The following is a 23,612-nucleotide window of genomic DNA, read 5'->3' as shown; positions in this document are numbered from 1 at the left end:
TTACAGAGGGAGGAATCAGCTGGGCGGAAGGCTCTGGGCCGACCCATGCATCCTGATATACTAATAGTGGATCGACTCAATGTCTCAAACCACGATTCTGGAGCCCAAAAACCCAGAGGGTGTTTTAATTATTATATACATTGAAGAAACGGTCAAAACAGAGAAGCAGGCAATCTTGATCTTTCCTTCGATCCTTAGAACAGCGCCGGCAGTGCATATTTTGGGCTCAAACCAGCTCTGTCAAAAAAATCAACAGGCTGATGACGTCAGAGTTCGACTGTTTGCGATCGTTCGATTCATGTGGTTTTGTTTTGCGCTGAGTGCTTGCATGTCTTCAGAGGCTCACCTTGATTACTCTACATCCGGCCACTGGCTGTAGCCCCTGTTAATCACCCTGAAGAGCAAGTATAGCAAAACGATTATGAGGAAATTCAGGATTCCTCACGCGGAGGAGCCGCGTGGTCGATGACCAACGAGCGGTTTCATATGTTCGCCTTCATGGCAATGATATCAGGTCACGGTCGTTCACATCGGTGTCAAGACCAAGGTGCTTCCTGCAGATGACCGCGGGCGCTACGATTCACTGACGCTGATTGATAGTCTGATAGTTATTGCAAAGTAAATCAAATGCTGAAGCCTATTTTATGAATAATGAGTATAATACAAATTATATTTATTTATTGGGCGTATTAAGTGGTCCTTTCATTACCTCTTTTGAGCTCTTCCGAAAAGCCGATTTCATCTACTCCCGGAATGAATCTTTTGGTCTTTCGATGCCACTGCTCCCAGTTCTCCCCGAACTTCTCCTTCAGCATCGCTTCCTCATCCCTGACCCTCACACTCAAGATCCACACCATCATTGGAATTGCCACACCATACACCACTAGACCCCATCCGTCCATTGTCTCGATGATGTGTCCTGGAATCCAGCATGCCAAGGACGCATCCCATCTAGTGAGAAGGATGAAATTTGCAGCGAAAACAATGACTTGTACCGTGTAGCTCGGATGTTGCACGTAGCAGTAGATGCCGGTAGTAATGAGTCGGTCCGGAGGCGCGAGCCGAAAGGTGAAGTTTTTCCCAAGCCACCTATAAGCGGCCAGACGAATGGGAGCTCTGATGCAAATGATCAGAATCAGACCCCCCAAAGTAAGAGCGTTCCAGGTGAAGAGAACGGGATTGATGTTGGAAGGATGGGGACATATACGGGTGTCCGGAGACGGGAATGTCAGAGCTAGAAGCGCGTGGTAGAGGGAGGAGCAGAGAATGACGGAGCGGCGCATGTCATGAGGAGTAACACCGGCAATTACTCCCATGCGGTCATGCTTGTAAGTCTGAAGTGGATCCGGATTTGGTAGGGACGAGCAAAGAGCGCTGAGGTAGCTGGAAAAGAGGAGACATAGGGAGAAGGTGACATTGGAGAAAGAAAACATGCGTATGACATTTGGCTAACCCAGAATGCCAACGCTACCGACGTCCAGGTTTACCGTTATAGACACGTTTCTGTTGGCAGCGAAATCGCCAGCGTACGTCTTGTCCTCCAAATATTTCTCGCAGACCGCGTTATGTTTCCATGCCGGAATATTTATGTTTATTGAGTTAAAATCTCTAGTTGTTGTGTTTCGCCTTGGGCGGGACACGAGACGATATCGCCGGGCTTTGCCCATATCGCGTATCTTCTCGCCCGCCAGAAAAGTCTGGCGATAAAATATCGCAGGATCTTGTATAATTTGTGACGATATCGCCAACTGGCTGAGATAACTAATACCGAGATTAATTTGACACTATTAAAACTAGGGTTTGAGGTTTAACAAGATGTGCTAAAGAGAATTTATTAGGTATGTTTTGTGTAACCCCCATATCTATGCTGGGGATATTGGCATGCCACTTAATTTAATATTTTACATTTTAACGGGAAAGCGGTTGAGGACATGCCCAAGGAGATCCCTAAAGGTTCAGCTGTTTAGGCCGGGATTTGTCTTACGCCTTTTTTTATGTTACTGTAGATTACTATTTGACGTTTAACGCATTGGTCTTCAGCTTATGCAGACAACTCATTACACCGCATGTATTATCTCACACTAGCCATAACTATTGTGGGGATCGCCTGTCTGACTGTCATCGTGCATAGCCTCTACCAGTTCAAATGTCACAGTCAGTCAGCGTCCTGTTGACTACAGGCTGTATGGAATATGCATGACGTAACCAACTTTAACTTTCTAAGTGGGAATTTTCTAATCCTTCGCCGGATAAATTTGCAAAAAGTCCGACTCCGAGCTGTCTATGGTGGTCAGCCAAATATTATTCTTGATGTCTCCATTGCGAATGATACTGGGTCTGATATCTAGACTATTTCGCAACAGATTTGGCAACCCCTATACCTACGCAGGAAGGCCCGGTCCTATCTTTACCTCAACAGCTGATGATGGCATATATCGCGAACAGATTTTCATGGAACTGCAGTTGTTCAGCTTGGTTGCAGAAACTCCTGTGGTTACTCTGGGTTTAGTTTGCAACTCCAGCCGGGAGTTCCGCAATGTGATATTTAGACGAGCCGGTCAGAAAATAGTCGTTTGCTGCGTCTAACTGTAGTGCGGTCTCTTTCGTATGTGTTGAATATCTTCCTTATCAGTGTATCACTTACGTATTCCGTATTTACAATCGTCATTATACATATATATGAAAACCCAACGTATCCGTATAGGACAACGTATCAAACGGGAAGAGTCCACAAAACATCAATAAAGCTCTCAACTGATAACTAAGGCAGACATACACTATTTAGTGGTGAGAACAGTTCGGCCTCCATTGTCTCTGCCGCTCGTGGTCCGCTCATTATCTCCCCCACCATATCTGATCCATCTGGAAAATCATACTCCAAAATCGGCTCGTCCTTTCCTTTCATATTAGCAAGAACTGCCTGACGGAAGTGCCAACGCAAAAGCTCATCTATTACGCTCCGCTCGTCGTCTGGATTCCTGCAGACAGGATCAAGCGTCCTTCCGTCCATCCCAAATGTGTCTTCCATGAATACTGTAATTTTGTAGCTATCATCGGCATCGATACCGAATCCAAAAGAGTCAAATTGTTGGTGAACATTGGACTGCATGAGAAGACCATTTTGACAAGAGTATATCCCCGAATCTGTTTCTCCTGACCTAATCGTAATGTACCGTGGGTAATTCAGACTCTTGAAACTTTCGTCATGAGACAACGGGACAATATGAGCAGCTTCGAAGCCTGACTACTGAACGGTTATGCATCTGGATGCTGTTATTGAGAGCGGCCAGTCAGCTGCGACTAGACGATAGAATAATATATTCCCCGGAACACGGTCTTGAGATCTCCGACGCCACTATTTTTATTGTCGTATTATTACATAATAACGGCGTGAGCAGTGTGAGACAATAACCCAATCAAGCGGCGGTTGTGGTGACGGCAGTCTCATCTACGACCGCGACAACATATCCGCGGACTTGACCTGAGTGTTTGAGACGAGTCTCAAAATATACCTCGAATGTTAACAGATGGCGAAAGTTCTGAGAAATGCGGGCAGTGAAAGCTTATATTCGTATTGACCACGAACTGACCCTCTCAAGGAGACATAGAGTGGAAGGCTTGGGCGAATGCTTCCCGTTCTCGATGAAACCGGCTTGATTGTCACGTCAAAATAAAATTTGAAAATACGATAGGTTTAACGACGCCGGTGAAAGGCGTCGCGAGAGACGCCGAATTGGTATTGGAACCTGACCTTTACGGCACGAGCGCCAGTTCGCAACACAATGTGTGGGAGACGATATTTCTGGAATCTAGATTACTCGGCTTGCCTACTTGTTAGCAGTCGAAAGAGGGACTTCGGCTGCCAATGCGCTGTACGATCCGGCAAGGAAAGTCCGCAACGACCGGCCAAAAAGATCTGGCGCTGAAAAATTATGAAGGGGGACATCATGCCGCGGACGGCTCTACAAACCGCTCTGACGTAATTACGTATGGTGACTCCATGGCCCAACTTGAAGCCCGCTGCGAACCTCGTACACGCCCCTGATTTGGTGGCCGCGTTTCATGCTGAGGCTGCTGGCGGCAGCCGCACAAGCCGCACAAGCCGCACCACTTCAGCACTTCAGCCGCCTAGCTCTTCCACGACCCCGACGTCATCTAGTACCTGCTTATTTTTAGTCTTGTTGTTTCCTATGATTAGTTTGTATGTTCTTAGTTCTCCCTATTCTTAGTTATAATTATTCTCAGTTCTTCGTTTTCTTCATTAAGTTGTAGTTCCTGGTCCTGTATATAAGGAGGGGTTTATCCTCCCGATCTCATCAAGTACAGTCTCGTATTCAGGAAATACATCCTTTAGTTCAGATCGACGAGTCTTACTCTGGTCCCAGCCCAATTTTATTCTAGTCCACTCGCAGTCTGGTGCCGTTGCAATTTGCATTGACATACCAGATACTCCGTTTGTATTCATTTCCTCACGCAAATCTCGTCCAACATGCTCAAGTTTCTGTTCTCCCTTGGTCTCTTCGTCGCTGCTGCATATTCGCAGGCCGCTGACATCGGTTTACCGAACAGAGGCGCCCACCTAGTGGCCGGGTCGGGCCAGATTGTCCAGATCCAACGTCCAGTAGGTGTTTGACCATTGCCTCAAACAATCGCAGAACTAATTTCTTATAGGATACATTGACGACCTCTGACGAAATAGCCGTTGTCATCGGCATCCTGCAGTGTCCGAACGGGACATGCACTTCACCGGATGCTAGCATGGGCACTGTTGTTTACCAAGGAGCCTTTTACCCGGAGTTTCACGAGACCCAGCCTCCGTACGTTCCGTACGAGAATTTTAGTGTTCAAATTCCTGTCGGACTGTCCGGTCCGGCGATTATCGGCGTGGCACACATGTCCCTTGTCGGGGTAAGTCTCAATCAATCAACAGCCGCATGCCATGTTGGGTCCAATAGGCGGAATACTGACTCGGTCTCTTCGGACAGGTAAGCGCTTATCCATTTCTTGAGTTCCTCAATCAGACGGTTACTATCGTATGATTCATGTCGGAGCACTGTCTTTACCTCCCGCTTCCTGCATAAGACGATCAGCTGGTAGGGTTTTGTGTGCAGGATACGTTCATCATCTTACAACCACACAATTTTGCTCTCCTTTAAACGCATTAAATAACGAGTAGGCTACGATGGGTTCTTTGATATTTTTTGTCCTTTTCCTTTTCTCATGTGTCTGATGCCTTCCAGAGGCATAATGTATTAACTTAGGTAACTCTTAGCATGTCATCAAATAATAGATCTGGATGTGCCATTTGAGATCTTACAACACAAGGAGAAGAGTCCTTAGCATTCGCATAATGGCTACGTCATATCACCTAACGTGATCGCCAAGCGAGTGGATCGTCCCAGCGAGCGGATCGCGCGGAATTTTATATGGTACACCACGTAAATTTGTAAAATCTATATCTTAGCTACGCTAGCAGTTCTTATCTAGAAATTTTAAACTTTACAGATAAAATTTCCGAATAGAAGTGATTTTATTCGTATTCGCATTAGTAACCAAGAAATCTTCAGTTATTCGTATTCGAATTACGAATATTGGTACGACACGAATATATTCGTTATTCGTTGACACCCCTGCCCTATACTATCCCCGATATCACCAATTTTGTGACTATATAGTATCGGGAAATAGCCCTACCTTATGCGTAGTCTTGCAACTTCGGCGGATGAGTACAGAGATTTCATAAACCTATCTCTGTCCTACAGAACGGTCCAAATGGGACTGTGCCTGAATGCTTCTAAATGATTGTATGATTAGTCTGCTACATACTATAGAATACATCAGTAGCGCTGTCAATCTATAGCACTCTCATTTGTCATAGTAATGATTCAGTAACCGATACTGTTGTAGCATTCATCTAGTTGGTGTAGATTAACAGGTCTAAACAATACACCAAACTAAAAAAATGAGCGTGTACTGCGATTTTCACCGCGCTCAGTGGGAAACCAAGAAAGATCGTCGTCTGGATAGTAAGACACGTCTCCAAGCACTCTCGATCCAATGACCAGGTAATGGACCACCGCGTCACTTCGATTGATCATGAGTTGCGCGTTCCGATCCTAAAGCCGATGCACATGCCGGTTGACAGCTTGCAGTCGCCATTGTTCGCGACCAAGGTCGGTTCGCCTGCCAGTATGTAGATGAACTCGTCCTCGAGCGAGTGCCAATGCCTCAACCCTGACTGCGCGCCAGGTCCAAAGTAATCATATTGACTCCAAATTGGGTCAGGCCGAATTGGTCCCCCAATCGCCTAAAGGCAGTGCTTGTCGCCAAGGAGGCGAACGGTTCAGGATATGGTGATCCGATTTCGGCAGCAGTGTCCCTTGCCACGAGAGGCTTTCCACTCTGCATTCTCCACCTATTTCTGGCCGTTCTCTTAGACCATTTCAGAATGTATTACTATAAATTTACTTAAGATGGCTAAGACTTTGATAATGTCGTATCATTAAAATTGATTGAAGGTTTGGAAACCGAGGCCGATACTATAAGGATCGGCTTACGACCTTGCCCTTCTACCCTAAAACTGAAAGATTTCGAATAAATGCTCTGCCCACTAATGGGAATTAGTTGACAAAATCAAAGCTGCAAGCTTCATCCTCATTTGTCGCGATGGTCTTCACTGTCCACTGCCAAAGTTCCTCCTGCTTCTTCTCATCATAGCTTTCTTCGACGGATTTAATCTGCCTCCTTCCTTCATAGTACACTCCACTAATTCCTTCAACGTCAGGACTCACAGCCAACCAGGCCAAAGCAGCACCAGACACCTCGGGTGTATTGACGTTGTGCAATACAAGACGGCGCAGGAGTGGAAGCATGCGAGGCAGTATGTGAATCCAGAGGAAGCGCAGAGTGGCGCCCGCCTCTCGCGCGAGTCCCGTCCCAGGCATCAGACCGGGGTCGAAGGCGGTGACGGTCCAAGACTTCCCTTGGACGCAAGCAAATCGTCTGTGAAGGGCGTAGGCCAACATAACGTTCACGAGCTTACTGGTAGCATACCGCTGCCGACCGGGATTCTTCGCAGTCTCAGGCGTTGGATGTGCCAATTCTTCAGCAGTGTTGTACTTTGCGTCCGGCAGACCTGTCTTTTGGGCAGGGTCGTGTGTTCCACTGGACGTAATGACGACACGAGCTTTATCCGCAAAATGTGGACGAAGAAGAGACAAAAGGAGGGCATGGCCAACGTGGTTGACGGCAAAAGTGTTCTCTATCCCGTCGGAAGTGTAGCGGACTCCATCTGGAAATTGCAATCCAGCGTTCAGAAGTAGAACTTGAATGAGAGGATAACTCCTTACTGGAAAGGTCGAGAAGGAGAAAACTGACATTGCTTTGACCAAGGATTTTGTTGATAGATGCCGCGGCGGAGTGAGGATCCTTGCGTGAAGCAAGCACAACTTGGTACTCTGGGCATTGGCGGGCAACATTGAAGGCACAGTGATAACCCAACCCAGATGTACCACCGGTTATGATTATGCTGCGATTAAGAGCGGGCATTAAGATAACAAGATGTTGGGAAATTTTGAAAGAAGGAAGCTTGCCTCTGTGGTTCATTGCATTAGGAAACAATGACTGTCTAAATATCCTTGCTCAAGACCATTATCTGAGACAGAATGAACGACCATCCCGCGGGTTTAAGGAACGGAGATTATCGTTCGCTCCGAGGAGCTCAGGAGAATTCCATGGAAAAGGATCCCTGTTCAGTAATGTCGAAGGCTATGCCAAGGCTGAGACCCTGAGCCTGTCTGTTAGAATTTCAGTGCGAACGGCACCGTCGGTATTGAGTTTCGGAACGGGCGATTTATTGGGCTGATCTCAGCCCCTGAACTTGAAGTGTGGCGCCCACATACGCATTCCACTCCCCCAATTCCAGGCACTCAAGGACATCAGAAGAAGCAGCAAAACGACGGTACCGTTCCAGTCTAGAACCTTTTGTTTGACGCGCATAATAATGTCTTTAACCGCATCGAATTGGCCTCGCGACCCGCAGCAGACTCAGCTGCTGCACTATCTACCTTCTTATCAGGTGGTAGTCTGCACTTCATGTCGATATGCTATCCAACCTAACGCTATTTCACGGCATCTGAAAGAGATTCACCATATTTACCGGTCCCGCCGTCGACCATTCATAGAATACGTGGCAAGTCTCCCGCTCAAGGAACCTCAAGATGTTATCCTCCCGAAAGCTCATGAGTTCCCTGTTCCTTACTTGCCGGTTGAGCAAGGATTCATGTGTGAGTCAAAACGTTGCCCGTATCTGTGTGTCTCCGTGAAGCGGATGAAAAGCCACTGGGTCTCTGAACACGGTCGAAAAGGCCAAACGGAAGTGGACTGGCACTCGGTCCCACTTCAGACATTCTTCAGAGGCAACTTCTTGCAGTACTTCACGCAGCGGGCACATCACAACCAAACTGGCTCTGATATTAAAGAGGACGGGTTGCGCCGCGATAGTTTTGCGCGTGACTTATTTGCTGCGGAACCACGAGGATGCGATGATTATGATCACGTCGCGATTTCCCCAGTTGGCAAGGAGACCCAGGGACAGGTCCTTGATGCTGTTGATTCTGCCATCCTCCAGCATTACTTCACATCCACATACATGAGCTTTGCTACTAGTGACGAGACAGAAAGTATATGGAGAGTCACAATGCCAGAGCTTGCCTACAGAAATCGCTTTCTCATGCATGGAATCTTAGCTTGCTCTGCACAGCACCTTGCATATTTAAACCCTACACAGCAACAGGAATACACGGTCAGAGCATGCAGCCATCAAGATGAAGCAGTGCCCCTTTTCCGATTTGCTATCGAGCATGCCGACAAAGACAACTGCGATGCAATCCTTGCCTTTTCATATCTCCTGGTGATCTATTCTCTCGCGGCGGAGCAACGGGAAGAATCATTGTTTCTTGTTGACAGTGCCGAACCAGATATTCTACCAAGCTGGCTCCATTTTCTTCAAGGCGGCTGTTCAATGCTCTGCTCCGTTTGGGATTTTGTGGAAAGCGGCCCTGTCTAGTTGCTAGCCTTGTCGTGGGATATACCATTTGATATCGCGGAGGCCTGCAAAACCCCTTTCCTTGAGTCTCTTCTATCGGTGATCCCTAATCCAACCTCTGAAAATGCCTGGTCCGATGAGGTCTGTGCGGTGTATCATGATGCGGCGGTTGAACTCGGGCGGTCCTTCGTGTATATGCAAGCCCTGGGAGAATCGCCCACCACTACTACGTATATGGCCAATGCGAGTATCTGTTGCATATATGGCTTTACTCCGTGACCGGCACTCTGGCGCCTTGGTTTTATTGGCTCATTATTGCGTTTTGCTCAAGAAGATGCAGTCGCATTGGTACTTCGAAGGTCGAGCTGCCAGACTGATGTCAGCAATCCTTCTTTACTTGGATGCGACATGGCATTGTTACATACAAGGGCCCTTGGAGGAGGTTTACAATTGTGGCTAATCGCTTGAGGTACAACATGAACGCAGTCGAGATACGCATGTGGGAGGGCAGACTCGCTCATCAATAGCACCGATTCCAAAGCAAAGTAGCGTTGGCATGCCCGCTCCCGCGGCGGCGTCGAGAAGTATTTAAAGTCGACGAGCTAGCCATGAGCTACAGGCGACATTTTGCGACTGTCTATAGATACTCTTACTTGTCAATGATGCCACGGCGGAATCCCCAATACGGCGCGTCTTACTAAAGTGCTTTCCCTTAAATATAATAATCTTGTTAACCTTTCCCTTCACAATAGGCATGCGCTATAACCTGAGATGCTACTTCACTTGGGGCCAACTTCCTTCCATGCGTCTAACTTCCTGCCGTACTTAGCCTGATCCTCCTCGTCCTTCAGGACAACCCATTGTCCAGCATCTTCTGAATTTCCAAGCACACCCACTTTGTCCTTGTCCCAAGGCTCCAGGCCATAAGTGTACTCGATCCACTTTAATGCGAGATTCTGAGCTGCGCTCAGCTCGAAAGCTTGCCGTTCGTGCGAAGTTTTAACGTTGCCGAGCTGAGCGATGCGTGAATTCAAAGTTTGAAACAGATATAGTAGATCGACAAAGTGGTGTGAGTAGCCTTGATATCCCTTTTCTGGGAATGGATTTGTTTTGTCAAAATGATATAAATACGCAGGAATGTCGTATTTCTTTCCCCATCCCATCTCGCGATCTTATAAGAGTGCGTGTGGAAAATAATCGCACCCATTAGATGGCAACAATTAGAGATATGGTCTTCGGATGCCCTCGGAACTTGTAGTATTTTGCTTGCAATGAAGTGCGAGATGTATACGAGTCCAGAGGCTAGTTTGCTGACCGGTTTAGATGCATAAATTTCAAGATTGAATGCACGCAAAATGTTTGGGATGTTTCTTCCGGTCTCTTCCCCGAATGTTGTCAGCAGCTGTTCCTGCAAAATGTAATTTGGATTCGGCACCTTGTAAAATACTTGAGCGTACAAAGGCCTGAAGAGACTTCCCTGCTCTCTATTAGTCTGGTCTGCTGCAACCGCGACCGACAGAAAGTACTTACTTCGAATCCACAGTCACCAACCAGGATTGACTCCAACCAGTCACAGTCATATGTCTTGCTGCAGATGTCATCGAGCTCCCACGCCTTGGGAAATAACACACCGTCCACATATGGCCTACATTTTGTGTCCGGAAGATTTGCATCGACAATCTTCTCCGCTGGTATTTCTCGTAGTTTAGCAACCTTGTCTGACGGACTTGTGAAAAAACTCGATCTGGCAATCGTCTTGTACAGCATATTAAACGCAGGCCGTTCCCCGGCGACGATATGCAGTGGCATCGCTGTAGCCACCCCAGATTGGAGAATGGCTTTGAATAGCTTTCGGCCGTGACCATTGGAAGCAATCAAATAAGAGAAAGTAACGCCGCCCGCACTTTCGCCGAACGCCGTGATATTCTCCACGTCTCCACCAAGTCCAGGAACAAACTTATGAACCCAATCAAAACCACAAATGACGTCCCAAATTCCATAGTTTCCAATTTGTTCTTTTCTCTGCTTTCCTTCCTCAATCTTTTCTCGCGAAATTAAGAACCCGAACGCGCCCAGTCGTTCAGGGTTCAGTGATGATCGGTTTGCCAATTGTAATGGAATGCTCCACAAAATTCGCGCAATCTACATCATTCCTTTAGATTCATTTTCGTACTCCATGGGTAACCATGCAGATTACCTTCCAGACCGCAATTGCCACCTCCGCCAGTTTCAAGACCTCCGCCGTGAATCCAGACTATTATTGGGAGATATTTTTGGTTCTCGTCAGGACTTTGTAACAACGACGTCGGCAGAGTAATTGTCAGATTCAGGCAAGCAAACTCGTCAAAGGTATACGTAGTTGGCGGTAGCAATCCGCCGTATGACTCGCCTTTCAGATATGGCGGATCGCACATCTGCGGGCAAACCGCCCTAGCAACCGTCAGCTATGATATGCGACTCTGCATGTATACACGGCCATACCCATATTCAGTGAAGTCTCTTTTGCCATCGATATTTTCCAATAGGACTGCCTGCGGAAATCTCGCGGGCGCATGAGCGAATGGTACAGCTCGATGATGTCCCAGTAAACAAATCAACAGACAAAACAAAGTTGAAAGCTAATCCAAATATATACGGAAAACTATGATGCGTGCACATATAGGGCAAGGGTGTGGCTGCCACCATCCAAGAATTTGTACCAAATTAATGAAATATAGACTGGGATTACATGTCATGTGATTAGGGATTGAAAGAGTATCTCTATGTTGCCCGACAGGGAAGGCAATAACGGTCGCCACTGTAGTCTATTATTCAAACAGAGATTGGGTTTTAGCTGGAGTCACACTTGCCCCGTGCGCGGATTACATGCTAAAATTTGGTGATTGGGCAGTTAACTTAAGGTTATAGTCGTTGCCTTACGAGTCAGATGCACGCGGCGTTTCAGACTTTGCTCAATGATATCACTGTAAGATTAACCATCTGGAATACTTTTGAAAATTTTGAACTGTCCGCAGCGGACATGTGCAGCTCTAGACGATAATCTGATAGTAAAATAGAGATGAACACCTTTTTCGATAAAGTAGAGGTAAATATATACATGAAATTGGGTGCTTGCTCATAAATGCTCCTTACCAGTACTCCTTCCCTAGCCAATTCTATCATACAAGATAATGTGTCTCCTGTTAAGCACATTTACTATTGATCAAGCTGGTCAGCTGCAGCAACGGACCATAATCAATATAATAACTAATATGCCACCTTGGTCGCGGGCGTCTCAACAGCCACAGAGCATAATGTAAATAACACCGAAAATTTGAAACCTATAAATAAAATGCTATGATTGTCTCATTTCTGAACCAATATTGTCTAAGTCTAATCTCTGAACCATTATCTCCCATGACTTCATTCCCCTCTCAGCAAAATCCTGAGGAATCGACGGGGAAGGATCAAAGAGATCGCGATGATACACCTCATAGCTCATCCATCCCCGATAACCCCAGTCATAGACCCAGGAACGCACAATTTTTTCAATCGGTAAATATGCATTGCGATCTGTTTCATAAGGAAATACGCGGGTATTCCGACTCCAGATCATATTTGGCGGAAAATCCGGATTGTACCACTCGTGAGCGGCGTCGAGCGGTTTGAGTAGACGTTCCGCGTCGCTTAACTGAACAAGAAAAACTTTGTCGACTGGCACCTCTGCAGCACACTCTTTAAGGTCCGCAGCTAATAGCTTGCTCGCGTTCGGCCGCACGCCAGACTCACGAGTAACGTCAGCCCAGGTCCGCGCGACGATATGGAATGTATCGAGACAAAGGCCGAGATTTGGATGATTGGCTTTTTTAACAATTTTCCACGATTGCTGCCACGTATTCTTATGTGCGCCCCACGATATAGCTTCATATGCAAACCTGACCTGCGGGCTCTCCTTCTCTCCGAGTTCGACAATCTCCAGCAAGTCCTCGACTATCTGATCGTCGTCGCCAGTAGTTCCCTCGCTGAAAAAGTTAGACGGCACAAGAATAAGATCTGTACCAGCTGCTTTGGCAATCTTGAACCATAGTTTGATCTTGACAATCTGCTGAGCATGTTCGAGCGGATCCAAAAGACCATCGTAGTTCATGAATGGCTGAAGAACCAGTACTTTAAGGTTACATTCGTCACATAAATCCTTGAAATCCTTGGCCGACTTGAGTATACTTTCTTCAAATGAACTGTCGTTGTATTGCTTTGCATGTAACTCGATATCTTCGTAGAACAGTTCCACGCCTTGGAAGCCGGCAGCGGATGCGGCGTGTATCTTTTCTGCGAGGTCATGATGAGAAGCACGCCCGAGAGACAGTGACGCAATGCTGATGGGAAATAGTGGTGCTATGGCGGCAGCCATCGTACTGATCCGGTATTAAAACACACAGGAAACAGATATACTTGGTAAATGGAACGTGTTGAAAGCACCGCTTCTATCGCTTGCCAGGACGATTCCGTATGACGCGCTCGTCGTTGTCCGACGCGTGCATCGGTTATCTGAGAATGAGCTTGGGCGACATTTCTCTTGCGCGACCATCCTCCACGGGTTAGGGTATCAAGTCGAAGGGTTTGGGCCTTATTTTCCCGTAGGCTTAGGGTTTTGTTGTATTATTGGCACCATAATTATCTTGGCCAAATATGATCCGGATAGCGTTGTCTGAAGATGATTAGCGTTTACGCTAATGGCGTAGCCGGAATCCTTATCACGTCATACAAAAGTATCAACTGCCGGGTCAGCCCCATAGTAGGGGAGAGAGAAAAGAAAGAGAGGCGCCGTTTATAACCCTAACCTTAGGTGGAAACTTCTGGTGTAGGTATTATAGTCTGGCCATGGCATGGAGATTCGAAAGGCCCATCAGTCAGCGGGGTCCCCTGATGCCGCCAACCGGCCCGACGCCGTTGAGTAGGACTTTATCACCTTGCTTGATTTGCCTGCCGCAGTCATCATCGGGAATTCGGTGGGCGGGTTCGCCGCTGCCAGACTGGCGATTTCAAATCCCAGTCGCGTTCGGGCGTTAGTGTTAGTGACCTCGGGAGGATTTACAGTATGGAATCCCGTCGTTCGTTCCATCTGTCGTCTTCTGGGATCTCCAACTATTTCGCGATTTATCATGCCTCGTCTGGCGCTCTTATACATGAATGAGGCGATCTGTCGCAAATATATAACCCGAGCCAGGACAAAAGAGCGCGCCTGGGTAAATGCCTCTCTCTGGCGGAGTTATCTCAAACCTGAACACGATCTTCGGTCGAACGAAATCAACGCCCCGACCCTGCTTGTTTGGTGTGTTCGCGATATCAGCATTCCGTGATTCCGGTCGAACCGCACACAGCCTTATACCATGCTCATACTCGAGCTTCTTGAACATGTTACATGCAGTGAATATATAATTTATAGCAATAATGATAATCTTAAAGCCGTATCTGCTCTCGATATCATCTCCTGTGAACCCTGGAAACGTCAATCCTTGACGGTTATACTATATGTAGAAACTTCAGGCTTCAATTGATATACTTTAGACTGCAAAGAAGAATGTACGGATGCGTTATTCCACCTGGCCATTCAACCTTTAATATGTTCTCCTCTAGCGAACGCCGCACGGAACACATCGATCGCCAGAAATCAGGCGCGTTACTCGGAATTACCTATGTCCGAAAGGGTTTTGAGTCTGTGAAGAATCAACATTCAAGCTCGGCGACAGGCCAGGGTGAGCGTTCACAGCTTACAAATTGTAAAAGCTCGGCTATCGGTCGAGGGAAATACTAATCGGTGTTACTAGCGAAAATGTAGAAGATAGCCACTGATCGTTAAACCGTTAGCAAATTTAGCACGTAATTGGCACGTGGGCCACTAACGAATTATCAAACGATAAATTGAGTGGAATGAGCTTGTAGTAGTTTCTAGTGTAATAATTGAATTCGCCCTCTCTTTCTCTAAAATACAACAGATAAAGCATTTTAGAATATCTCATTCAGAGTAGCCAAAACGGTCTCAATTTATACGTATGTCTGTTAGCGGACCTCGACCGATATCCTGGACAGAAGTGTGCCGACGTTATCGACGAACACTCTGGCAGCATCCATAGCTATGAAACGGACTGGGCGAATGATATGACGACGTGCAGAAAAAGCTAGAGTCTTACTATCGGTTTTTCTACAAGAGACAACTGACGGCTTATAAACCCGATGTACTTAGCCCGAATGGCAAACAATTTTTACCGAAGAAACAATAGGCAGCAAATGAGGGACAACGAAAAGGTACAGCAAGAACGACACAACACACACAAGAGAAAAGGAGTAATTGCCAGCAAACACTTTGGCTGTACCAATGTGGCTGATCTAGGGGCTGAGCAAAAGTTGCTACGCCTGCAAGAAGATGGATTGTGCTCTACTATATCTGTCTTGAAGAACTATCTATGCAACCATCAACGTGACCTCCTTATATGCTGCGAGCCCGGTTGGTCTACAGAAGAGCAAATACTACACAAGGATACAAACAACAGTCTGCAGCCAATTTTGTTAGTGGTAGACGGTAGAATCTCTACCGAGCGATCGATCGCTGCAGAGCGTTCTCGGGGTGAGAGAGTTCTATAGTAACCTGATCGATACATCTGTCGTTCCTATCCTGCTATGTCAAAGGAAGTTCAAGATATGGGCCAATTGCGAGCCATGTGCGAGATCGAAGCCGGCCAGACATCCATCATACAAAGCTTTTGCAGTTACTGGGAAGACATGGAAAAGATCATTCTACCTTGGCAATCATCGCGTAGATATATTGTAGGCGTGCGCATATCACCGCGCGTATCTCACAACTGTTTTACAGTAAGGCGAGGGTTGACGCTGTGGTCGTGGGGTTGCCAGAATGCTCCGCGACTCTAAGGAGTAACGTCCAACTTCGGCGGGTCCCCGCCAATACCCGATGATGTGATAGGCCCTCAATTATGATGTAACAGTTTATGCAAGTTAGTCCACGTTTGTTATTATGTATCTTTCTTGCCTTTATCTGTACGAGCAGCATGCATACGCAGGAGCATTTAAGTGAAGTGTCTGCTCTCATCTGAGGCGTCAAATAATATGCCAACAACTATCTATTTGCTCACCGGCAAACTCCAACGGAAATATCGCACTTGACACAATGGCACAAATAAAGATTGGCAGCTATATTGTTGAGAGAATCAAGGAGCTGGGAATAAAAACTATATTCGGAGTACCTGGCGGTATAATTATTGATATAGGATTTACAGGAAGTATTACTGATATGAGAGATATTCACACATGTAGACTATGAGCTGGTTCTACTAGACATGGTTCTTGACGCTGGTACCAAATGGGCCGGCAACCCCAACGAGCTAATTGCAAGCTATGCGGTATAACAGAGAATTGTATCTGATTTTATGAGGTCTTATTGATCGATTTAATTCAGGCTGATGGTTACGCTCGTGTGAATGGATATGGAGCTTTTGTTACAACTTTTGGGCCTGGCGAACTTTCTGCATATTGCGGAATGGGTGCTCAGTATGCCGAATACGTGAGTTGATAATATTTAAAGATCTCTACTTTTAAGATCTTCACCTAATAAAATCGATCAGGTTCCCGTTGTGCATGTTGTTGGTTATCCAGCAACAACAGCGATGAAGGAACACGCTATAATGCATCATAGTCTTGGTAATGGCAACTTTAGGTGAGAAGTCCAATCTAAGTACTGTGAGACCTCTTTGATTAGCTAAATGCCGTAATCCAGTATGTACCATGACATGGTGCGCAATATAACTGTTGCTTCCACGGTCTTGGACGATCCCTCTACGGCCCCATCTGAGATTGATCGAGTTCTAAATGGTATTCCGAGGACTACTCATTTTTTTAAAATGCTTACTAATGCTCGACAGCTATGGTCCATTTCAACCAACCAGTGTACATCGGTGTTCCTGTCGATATAGCACCGCAAACTATATACACGCGAAATCTGGAGACTCCACTTCAAACATCACTCGCGCCAAATCCCAATGAACTTGAAAAATCTGTGGTTGATAAGATTACTGATCTGCTTTCATCTCGAAAAAATTCGATTGTGCTTGTGGATGGCGGTAATAATCGTTTTTTGCACGTATTACTCAGGCACATTACTCATTCATAATTTAGGGGCCGTCCGGAATGGTGTTATTCCGGAATGCTCAGAGCTGATAAAGCTTTTACAAATTCCGTACTTTGTAACACCGATGTCCAAAGGGGGTATTAGCGAGGCTCTTGGAAATTTTGGTGGTGTTTACGCCGGCGGCGCTTCAACTGATGATGTCAGATATAATGTTGAAAAGTCGGATTTAGTGTTATTCATTGGCAGTTATAAGGTGAGTTGAGGGAGATCTTAGTGAAGTGTATTAAAGCGACTGATATGCTTACCAATGATAGAGTGATTTTAATACGTATGTGAAGAGTCATTTACTATAACACCCTCAATACTGATGAAACAATAGCGGTGTATTCACCACCCAAATTTCGCCAGATGTCATTGTCGACTTTCAACGCTTCACCATAAATGTCTTGGGCACAGAGTATAAATTAAGCATGAAATATGTACGCAAATTACCTTCCACACCGATGTTTTCATCCTAATGTTGCTTTGCAGGTTCTACATCGATTGAGCTCAGTCTTGAAGATTGGTAATATCAAAGTACCTGTTAGATCCAAAGTCGAGTGGGACCCTTATCCTTTGGATAAATTGGAAGTTCCCAAGAAGCTGACTCAGGACTTCCTGTGGGCGGTATGCTAGCAATCTCTATGTCGTGAGCCACCGCGGTATTATTTGTGGCGCTTGCAAAGTTGCCTTGAGGGAGAATTTTGAGTAAATATGTAAAGTAAATCTACTAATTTCATCAGGCTCTTGGCCGTTACTTCCAGTCAGGAGATTACGTTATCGCAGAAACAGGGACTTCAGCATATGGAATTGTCGCGTCCAATCTAACGAATGTCGACAACATCCACATGTACAACCAAACAGTTTATGGCAGTATTGGATTCGCAACTGGAGCAGCTGTGGGATCTTTTTTGGCAGGCAAGGAACGCAACACAATCAAGAGAGGTATCCTTGTCACCGGTGAAGGCTCCTTACAACTCACCGTGCAAGCATTTTCTGATATGCTTCGTCATGGACTAAATACGACAATGTACCTGCTCGATATCTATATTTCCTTCGTTTAGTCGGAAAATAGGTTAACGTCCATTAGGTTTCTTCTTAACAACAGCGGCTACACGAGCGAACGTCTTATTCACGGCATGGAGGCCACGTATAATAAGATTCCGCAATGGGACTATTCGAAAATTTGTGAGCTTTTTGGTCCCTCATTTCAGAATAAATACTACCGCATTGAAACGCCACAACAGTTACTTAAGCTCTTGTCAGACTCTGAGTTCAATCTCGCCCACTGTACGCAGGTAAGTACGCATTGCGCATTGACGCCACGTCATTCATGTAGGAACGTAAGCTAATCAGTGAATTTTTCTAAAAAAGGTGGTTGAGTTAATCCTTGACAAACGTGATGCACCAATATCCGTTATTCGCTCAGCTGAGGCAGTGGAAAAATTTAATAAGGCGAAGCAAGCCCAAGAGTGAAATAGTCCATTCATTTTACTGATCAGTGGTTGTTAGCAATGGGAAAGGAAACACGTAACGTCTACGCTTTGGCAGGTGTGCCAGATGTAGTATATATCAAATGCAAACGCATCAATATGCCTGAGTGATACAGCATTGATTCAGCCGCCTCTAGATAATTTGATTTATTTAGCTGTTACAAAACACTAACCGCGACTTTGTCCGTAAGGGGTAGGTTAGGTTCTGACTCGAACTTTAATATTTAGACCGGCTAGGCCGACGATCTGAGCAGAACGCATCGCGGTCCATCGTAAAGCCAACCGGGCGCTGTTCATTAAGAGGGTTAAAAAATATTTCTATGGACTTCAGGTTACCGAAGACATAGCGATTCAATACGATCCTAGCAGTTGTTTTACCGCATTGGCAAAATGGCCCATCTTGTGCCCAACGTCCAACTAAAACCCTACAAAATAACGAATGCGTATGTTCCTCGCAGATATTTCTTCCTAGATTTAGTGATCGTCGTTCAGTATTCGTGTCCGGATGGTGCTAAGAGTCATGCAGATTTCTTGACAAGAAGTCCAACTTCAGCACCGCGTTCCACACGTAAAGCGATGGACGGACGGAGATGATAAATGCGAATCTCGTACAATACGTGTATGTGTAGAGTCGTGACTCTTGTCACCCACGGAGGGGTCATCTCGTCTTTTAAGGGACAAAGTGCGACGTTTGCATGGGTTTCCCTATTCGATTGTCTCGAGTGTGGTACCGTCTCAATGACCCTGAATCCCTTCGTTTTAATCAAACTTCGCTTCCACTGGCCCCGCTACACAATATCATCCAAAATTTAGAGAGAACACGGCTCTCCTCTAGCACTTCTTTAGGACGACTAGGAGTTTTTGCGCTACCTCAATAACTTGTCTTAGACATGTCTTATCAAATATATCATGTAACAGCTTGCTGTCAGCATGGGCACGGGGCAAAAATCCACGTTCAGAGATGATGACGATAATGTGGTATACGGATGGACCGTCGTGATGTTTGCTAGAATAAACACGCTTTACCCAGGCATTACACTGCGCGCTGCCATGCCGCAGTTTACGCGGCTCATTTTGTACCTGCCAATAGCGAGTGGCTGAAAAAATACATTTGCCAAGTTGCCCCTGAACCTAAAGCGAATGGTTGCGGCTTCCTGAGCCCGAGTTGCATTTTAGTGGGGGGCTAGTATAGAATATTTATCTATATGGCTGCTAGGTCGAGCTCACCTGCACTGCGAAAAAGAAAAACACAGCAACCAGTCACGAATAACGTGCAGCAATCTATTGAGCAAAAAATTGCCAACTTCGCCACATAATAATTTAATCCTGTCCTCATCTCACTTGTAGTAGTTACACAAAACGTGTCTGCTCCGGGTCGGAGCTAAAATTGAAAACTCCTCGTTCACCAACCCACAATGGGTGCTGCATGGTTTTTTCACATTATTTGATACCAAACGTGACGTACATCAGCGAAAGTGGGATGATCACGAGGGTTCCGTATGACATCAAAATCCGGCTGTATAGAAAGCTGAGAGTACGATTGATATTTCACCTCATCTGTCATTCCATCGGTGAGAATCTGAGACACAATGTACAGCTGCTGAGTGTTGCCAAAAGTGACAACGACGTTAGGGCAAGTACTGCTGTATTTAGGTAATTTGTGTAATAACATTGCAACTAGTGCAAAGAAACTGATCAGAACCCCAGCACATTGCTGTAGCATCGAGAAGAAAGAGATGGAAAGAGCATTCTACCAAACGGTAGCCCAGTGGTTCCGAAAAAGATTGTCGGTTACTACATAGTAGATGTTATTCATAACATTCCAAACCAAAGATGGCCACGGATCGAGGACAAAACCCTGGTGCTAAGAGCCAAATTGAAATTATTCGTTGTGATCCATGTCATCCAGTTAAAGTTACTGAGGGCTTGGAATAGATATCCGGGATCCAATCGTATAAAAACATGGCGGCCACGCAAATTGAGAAAAACTTGTACCGAGACACGGTCCATCCATTCGCGGTTGTACGAACATCATCTTTTAACAAGGCACGATTGAGCGAAAGTGTGGCAAGGATTGTGGGCCAAACTTGCTGTCGTCAATCGTAAGTATATACTTGATTGAAGGTAGAACTCATCCATTTAATTGGGTAGACAACAAATGGACGCATGATTCCAGCCACGCAATGCCCGAAATATTGCGACAAAAAGCACATAAGGAACTAATATCCATACCCAACGTAACTATTACCATAGAACATGGGTAATTTCTGAAAAAGGAAGTTGTATTGGACGAAATATGTTCCAGATCGATACATTGATCATAATAGTTAAAAACATGTGCTCTTTATACGTCCAAGGACAGGGATTTACAGAATATATCCGCTGAACTGCAGTTATGGCATATAAAAAGTATGTATATGTCATCGTATAATTTTCTGTCAATTCGATATCTATATTATATGTATAGAGATAACTACACAAGACAAATATCATTTCGTACTTGATTTCATTGGTATCTGCCAGACCATTCAACATACATGAAGCAAGATGGAGACCATCTGTGAGGGTCGAGATAACTTATAACAATATATTTTGGAGTATTAACTATGAGGAATCGGCGGGGGACCAGTGTGTTGTTATGTGCATTCCCACTTTCCGAACTCTACAATCAATGATCAATATTGTAATCGACAACAAGCACTCGAGAGTCAGAGCGGAAGTAACGTAGCCTGAGAGTCTGAGAACCGAGTGATTGCCCTGGAGGAAGGGTTCGACGGTTCGACGGTTCGACGGTTCGACGGTTCGACGGTTCGACGGTTCGACGGTTCGACGGTTCGACGGTTCGACGGTTCGACGGTTCGGCGGTCTGCAGGCACTGCTGAATCGGATGTTTCTGCTAGAGTATAGAGATAGGACTTAACCACAAAAGGAAGGATACGACATACGATGATACGAGATATAATGAAAAAAGGAGGGACACGATATACAGTGATAGGAGACAATGTGGGGGGTTGATAGGGTAACGTCTGGCGAGCCCAGACCTCTTGAGCCCGGCTTCACCGTCACCTTGGACGCCCGGCACGACTCAGGTGCCCTGTCGCTCAAGATGCTGTACTTACCTCACGAAGGAAGAGGAAGGTCACGAAAGAAGTCTTCCCTTGCAAGATCAAGGTAGTGGGTGTTGTCGAAAAGCAGACCACCCTCTCGATCCAAATGCCTAATTGTTAATTAATGTTTCCACCCTGTAGTCCCTGCCCTAAATAATGCCGGATGGCTATTAGCAAGAACATCAAGGAGCACGTAGGACCACTGTCATATGCTGGGGCGGCAGCTATATATTGCCTGGCTTTCTCGCGATTAGCAAGATCCGGTCTCCAGTCTTAGGTACGCAGAGATGACGGCGTGGGGCGGCATATACTGACCCGTTCGAAAGAGTAATCGCGAGAAGGATGGTTTAGGCTTAGTGTCGAACGTAATTTTCTTCGTGCCGGTCGGCGAACATCGTCGCCAAGTATGGGATCCAAACTGCGGTCTTGAGTATATGTAAGACTGGACGTGTATATTTGGGACTCCTAGCATAGTCGCAAACGAGGTGGATGCAAGCAAATGGAGTGGTCTAACCCTAGCCCAGATCGAAATCAGGATTTTCGTTGGGGCTGTTTAATAACTTTCAACTTAAATTCAGATGCTCATACGGTATTCCGCGGCTAGGGTTTTTCTATGCCATGGTACTAATTATGTCTGGAAAGTGTGATGCTCGAGACTTTCCGCGTGTGATATAATCGCTTAATAACCAGGAACTCTTCGTTTCCTGTCCCGATAATTGCTATTGCAGTTATGATATTTGGTTGGAACACAGAAACCGGCAGGTAATTACGATCCGTTTTGCTGACATGTCTAAAGATATCGCGTCGGACTTGAGAACTTCTAGGTAGGAGTGACGACACTGTTAGGAAGCATATTGCTAGTATTTGAATCGGTGTTAGGAGGGTATACCCCTTCATTATTGGCTTTGCATTTGCAGGATGGTTAAGCAAAGATCATAACGGTACTGTCATTAGCCGCATCGGCTATTTTGATTCTCGTAGCGTCTAATAGAGAACGACACTTCAAATAACAGCCAACGGTATATACGTACAGCAGGTCAGAATTACAGAGTGGATCCCCAAATATACGAGCGTTTGTCAGTTCTGGAAAACTGCTCTTTTCGGCGTCCCTTTTACAATGCAAGAGTCACATCACTTGTTCCTCTGCCACCTCAAAAGCTTAGTCAAAGCAATTAGCCTCGGATCCTTAAGTTACGGCATTTTCCAAAATTAAGACGACCTGGTCCATACAAGATATAGCGTAATGGTGTGGAGACAAAGAGTAATGTGAGATACGGTAGATTCCCGTTAAGCGGATTGTTTTCCTTGTAAAATATCGGGCTAAGGTTAGATTGGAGTATTAGTGTATCTCGAATGCGACTTTACGCATGGGGTTAGGTTTACGACGGTAAACCTCGGTCTAAAGACTACTCAGGACAGAGGTTTAGTAAATAAATTGAATAATGGAATACGTGAGCCATGTTATTGGATAGCATTGTTTTGAATAGGAAATAGTGCGAAGGTTTTAGTGGCCGATCTCAGAAGTGACATACCTCGAGCTTTGGCATTTGTAAAGCACGGATCCCAAGTTCAACAGACACATATGTCTCCTAAACTCTGTCTGGACCGGACCAAATTACAGTGTAGGCACTTAGGTTCACTCTAATACAAATTTGTGTAGCTGTGCAAATCGACTCTTGAATCGAAGCTGTGAATTATGTTTGTCCACTACGCTGAGTACCAGCTGCAACTGATAAGTATTGTAGATACTAGAGGAACCCATAGTCAAATTGGTCATGTGTATCCATTGATTTTATAGTTACAGTAGA

General features: G+C 45.7%; 8 protein-coding genes across 8 annotated transcripts; 3 read left to right on the top strand and 5 right to left on the bottom strand.

Annotated features, from left to right (window-relative positions):
* Positions 1–145: 145 nt before the first annotated feature.
* On the bottom strand, positions 146–1,707 carry V1508DRAFT_420040 (uncharacterized protein). The gene is made up of 2 exons (XM_066940687.1): positions 710–1,707; positions 146–637 (listed from the first exon to the last, which is right to left on the bottom strand). Exons 1-2 carry the CDS (start codon positions 1,431–1,433, stop codon positions 624–626), a joined length of 738 nt encoding a protein of 245 aa, XP_066795016.1. The 5' UTR covers positions 1,434–1,707; the 3' UTR covers positions 146–623.
* A 1,054-nt stretch (positions 1,708–2,761) lies between these two features.
* V1508DRAFT_356497 (uncharacterized protein) lies at positions 2,762–3,244 on the bottom strand (the record flags this gene model as incomplete). The annotated part of the gene is made up of 1 exon (XM_066936993.1): positions 2,762–3,244. A coding segment is annotated over one exon (483 nt), but the record flags the coding sequence as incomplete, so codon positions are not given.
* A 1,229-nt stretch (positions 3,245–4,473) lies between these two features.
* Positions 4,474–5,433, top strand: V1508DRAFT_440272 (uncharacterized protein). Its single transcript, XM_066942250.1, has 3 exons — positions 4,474–4,621; positions 4,672–4,908; positions 4,986–5,433. The coding sequence occupies exons 1-3, from the start codon at positions 4,490–4,492 to the stop codon at positions 5,037–5,039; spliced, it is 423 nt and encodes a 140-aa protein (XP_066795014.1). The 5' UTR covers positions 4,474–4,489; the 3' UTR covers positions 5,040–5,433.
* A 1,009-nt stretch (positions 5,434–6,442) lies between these two features.
* V1508DRAFT_420032 (uncharacterized protein) lies at positions 6,443–7,813 on the bottom strand. Its single transcript, XM_066940686.1, has one exon. The coding sequence runs from the start codon at positions 7,476–7,478 to the stop codon at positions 6,621–6,623; it is 858 nt and encodes a 285-aa protein (XP_066795013.1). The 5' UTR covers positions 7,479–7,813; the 3' UTR covers positions 6,443–6,620.
* Positions 7,814–7,865: 52 nt separating this feature from the next.
* V1508DRAFT_173365 (uncharacterized protein) lies at positions 7,866–9,219 on the top strand. Its single transcript, XM_066936109.1, has one exon. It carries the CDS (start codon positions 8,003–8,005, stop codon positions 9,065–9,067), a length of 1,065 nt encoding a protein of 354 aa, XP_066795012.1. The 5' UTR covers positions 7,866–8,002; the 3' UTR covers positions 9,068–9,219.
* A 606-nt stretch (positions 9,220–9,825) lies between these two features.
* Positions 9,826–11,555, bottom strand: V1508DRAFT_398342 (Alpha/Beta hydrolase protein; the record flags this gene model as incomplete). Its single annotated transcript, XM_066938205.1, has 5 exons — positions 9,826–10,217; positions 10,265–10,523; positions 10,577–11,188; positions 11,302–11,476; positions 11,518–11,555. The coding sequence occupies 5 exons, from the start codon at positions 11,553–11,555 to the stop codon at positions 9,826–9,828; spliced, it is 1,476 nt and encodes a 491-aa protein (XP_066795011.1).
* Positions 11,556–12,067: 512 nt separating this feature from the next.
* V1508DRAFT_420024 (xylose isomerase-like protein) lies at positions 12,068–13,562 on the bottom strand. The gene has a single exon (XM_066940685.1). The coding sequence runs from the start codon at positions 13,434–13,436 to the stop codon at positions 12,381–12,383; it is 1,056 nt and encodes a 351-aa protein (XP_066795010.1). The 5' UTR covers positions 13,437–13,562; the 3' UTR covers positions 12,068–12,380.
* Positions 13,563–15,980: 2,418 nt separating this feature from the next.
* Positions 15,981–18,834, top strand: V1508DRAFT_420018 (thiamine diphosphate-binding protein). Its single transcript, XM_066940684.1, has 13 exons — positions 15,981–16,290; positions 16,355–16,440; positions 16,497–16,601; positions 16,663–16,754; positions 16,815–16,909; positions 16,960–17,157; positions 17,213–17,418; positions 17,480–17,493; positions 17,545–17,644; positions 17,697–17,831; positions 17,948–18,234; positions 18,295–18,502; positions 18,579–18,834. The coding sequence occupies exons 1-13, from the start codon at positions 16,209–16,211 to the stop codon at positions 18,678–18,680; spliced, it is 1,710 nt and encodes a 569-aa protein (XP_066795009.1). The 5' UTR covers positions 15,981–16,208; the 3' UTR covers positions 18,681–18,834.
* The last annotated feature ends 4,778 nt before the right edge of the window (positions 18,835–23,612 follow it).

Source organism: Lipomyces doorenjongii (assembly GCF_038497915.1).
Source record: "Lipomyces doorenjongii strain NRRL Y-27504 unplaced genomic scaffold V1508scaffold_35, whole genome shotgun sequence".
Taxonomy (NCBI): Eukaryota; Fungi; Ascomycota; class Lipomycetes; order Lipomycetales; family Lipomycetaceae; genus Lipomyces; species Lipomyces doorenjongii.
This window is presented reverse-complemented; position numbering and strand designations above follow the sequence as displayed.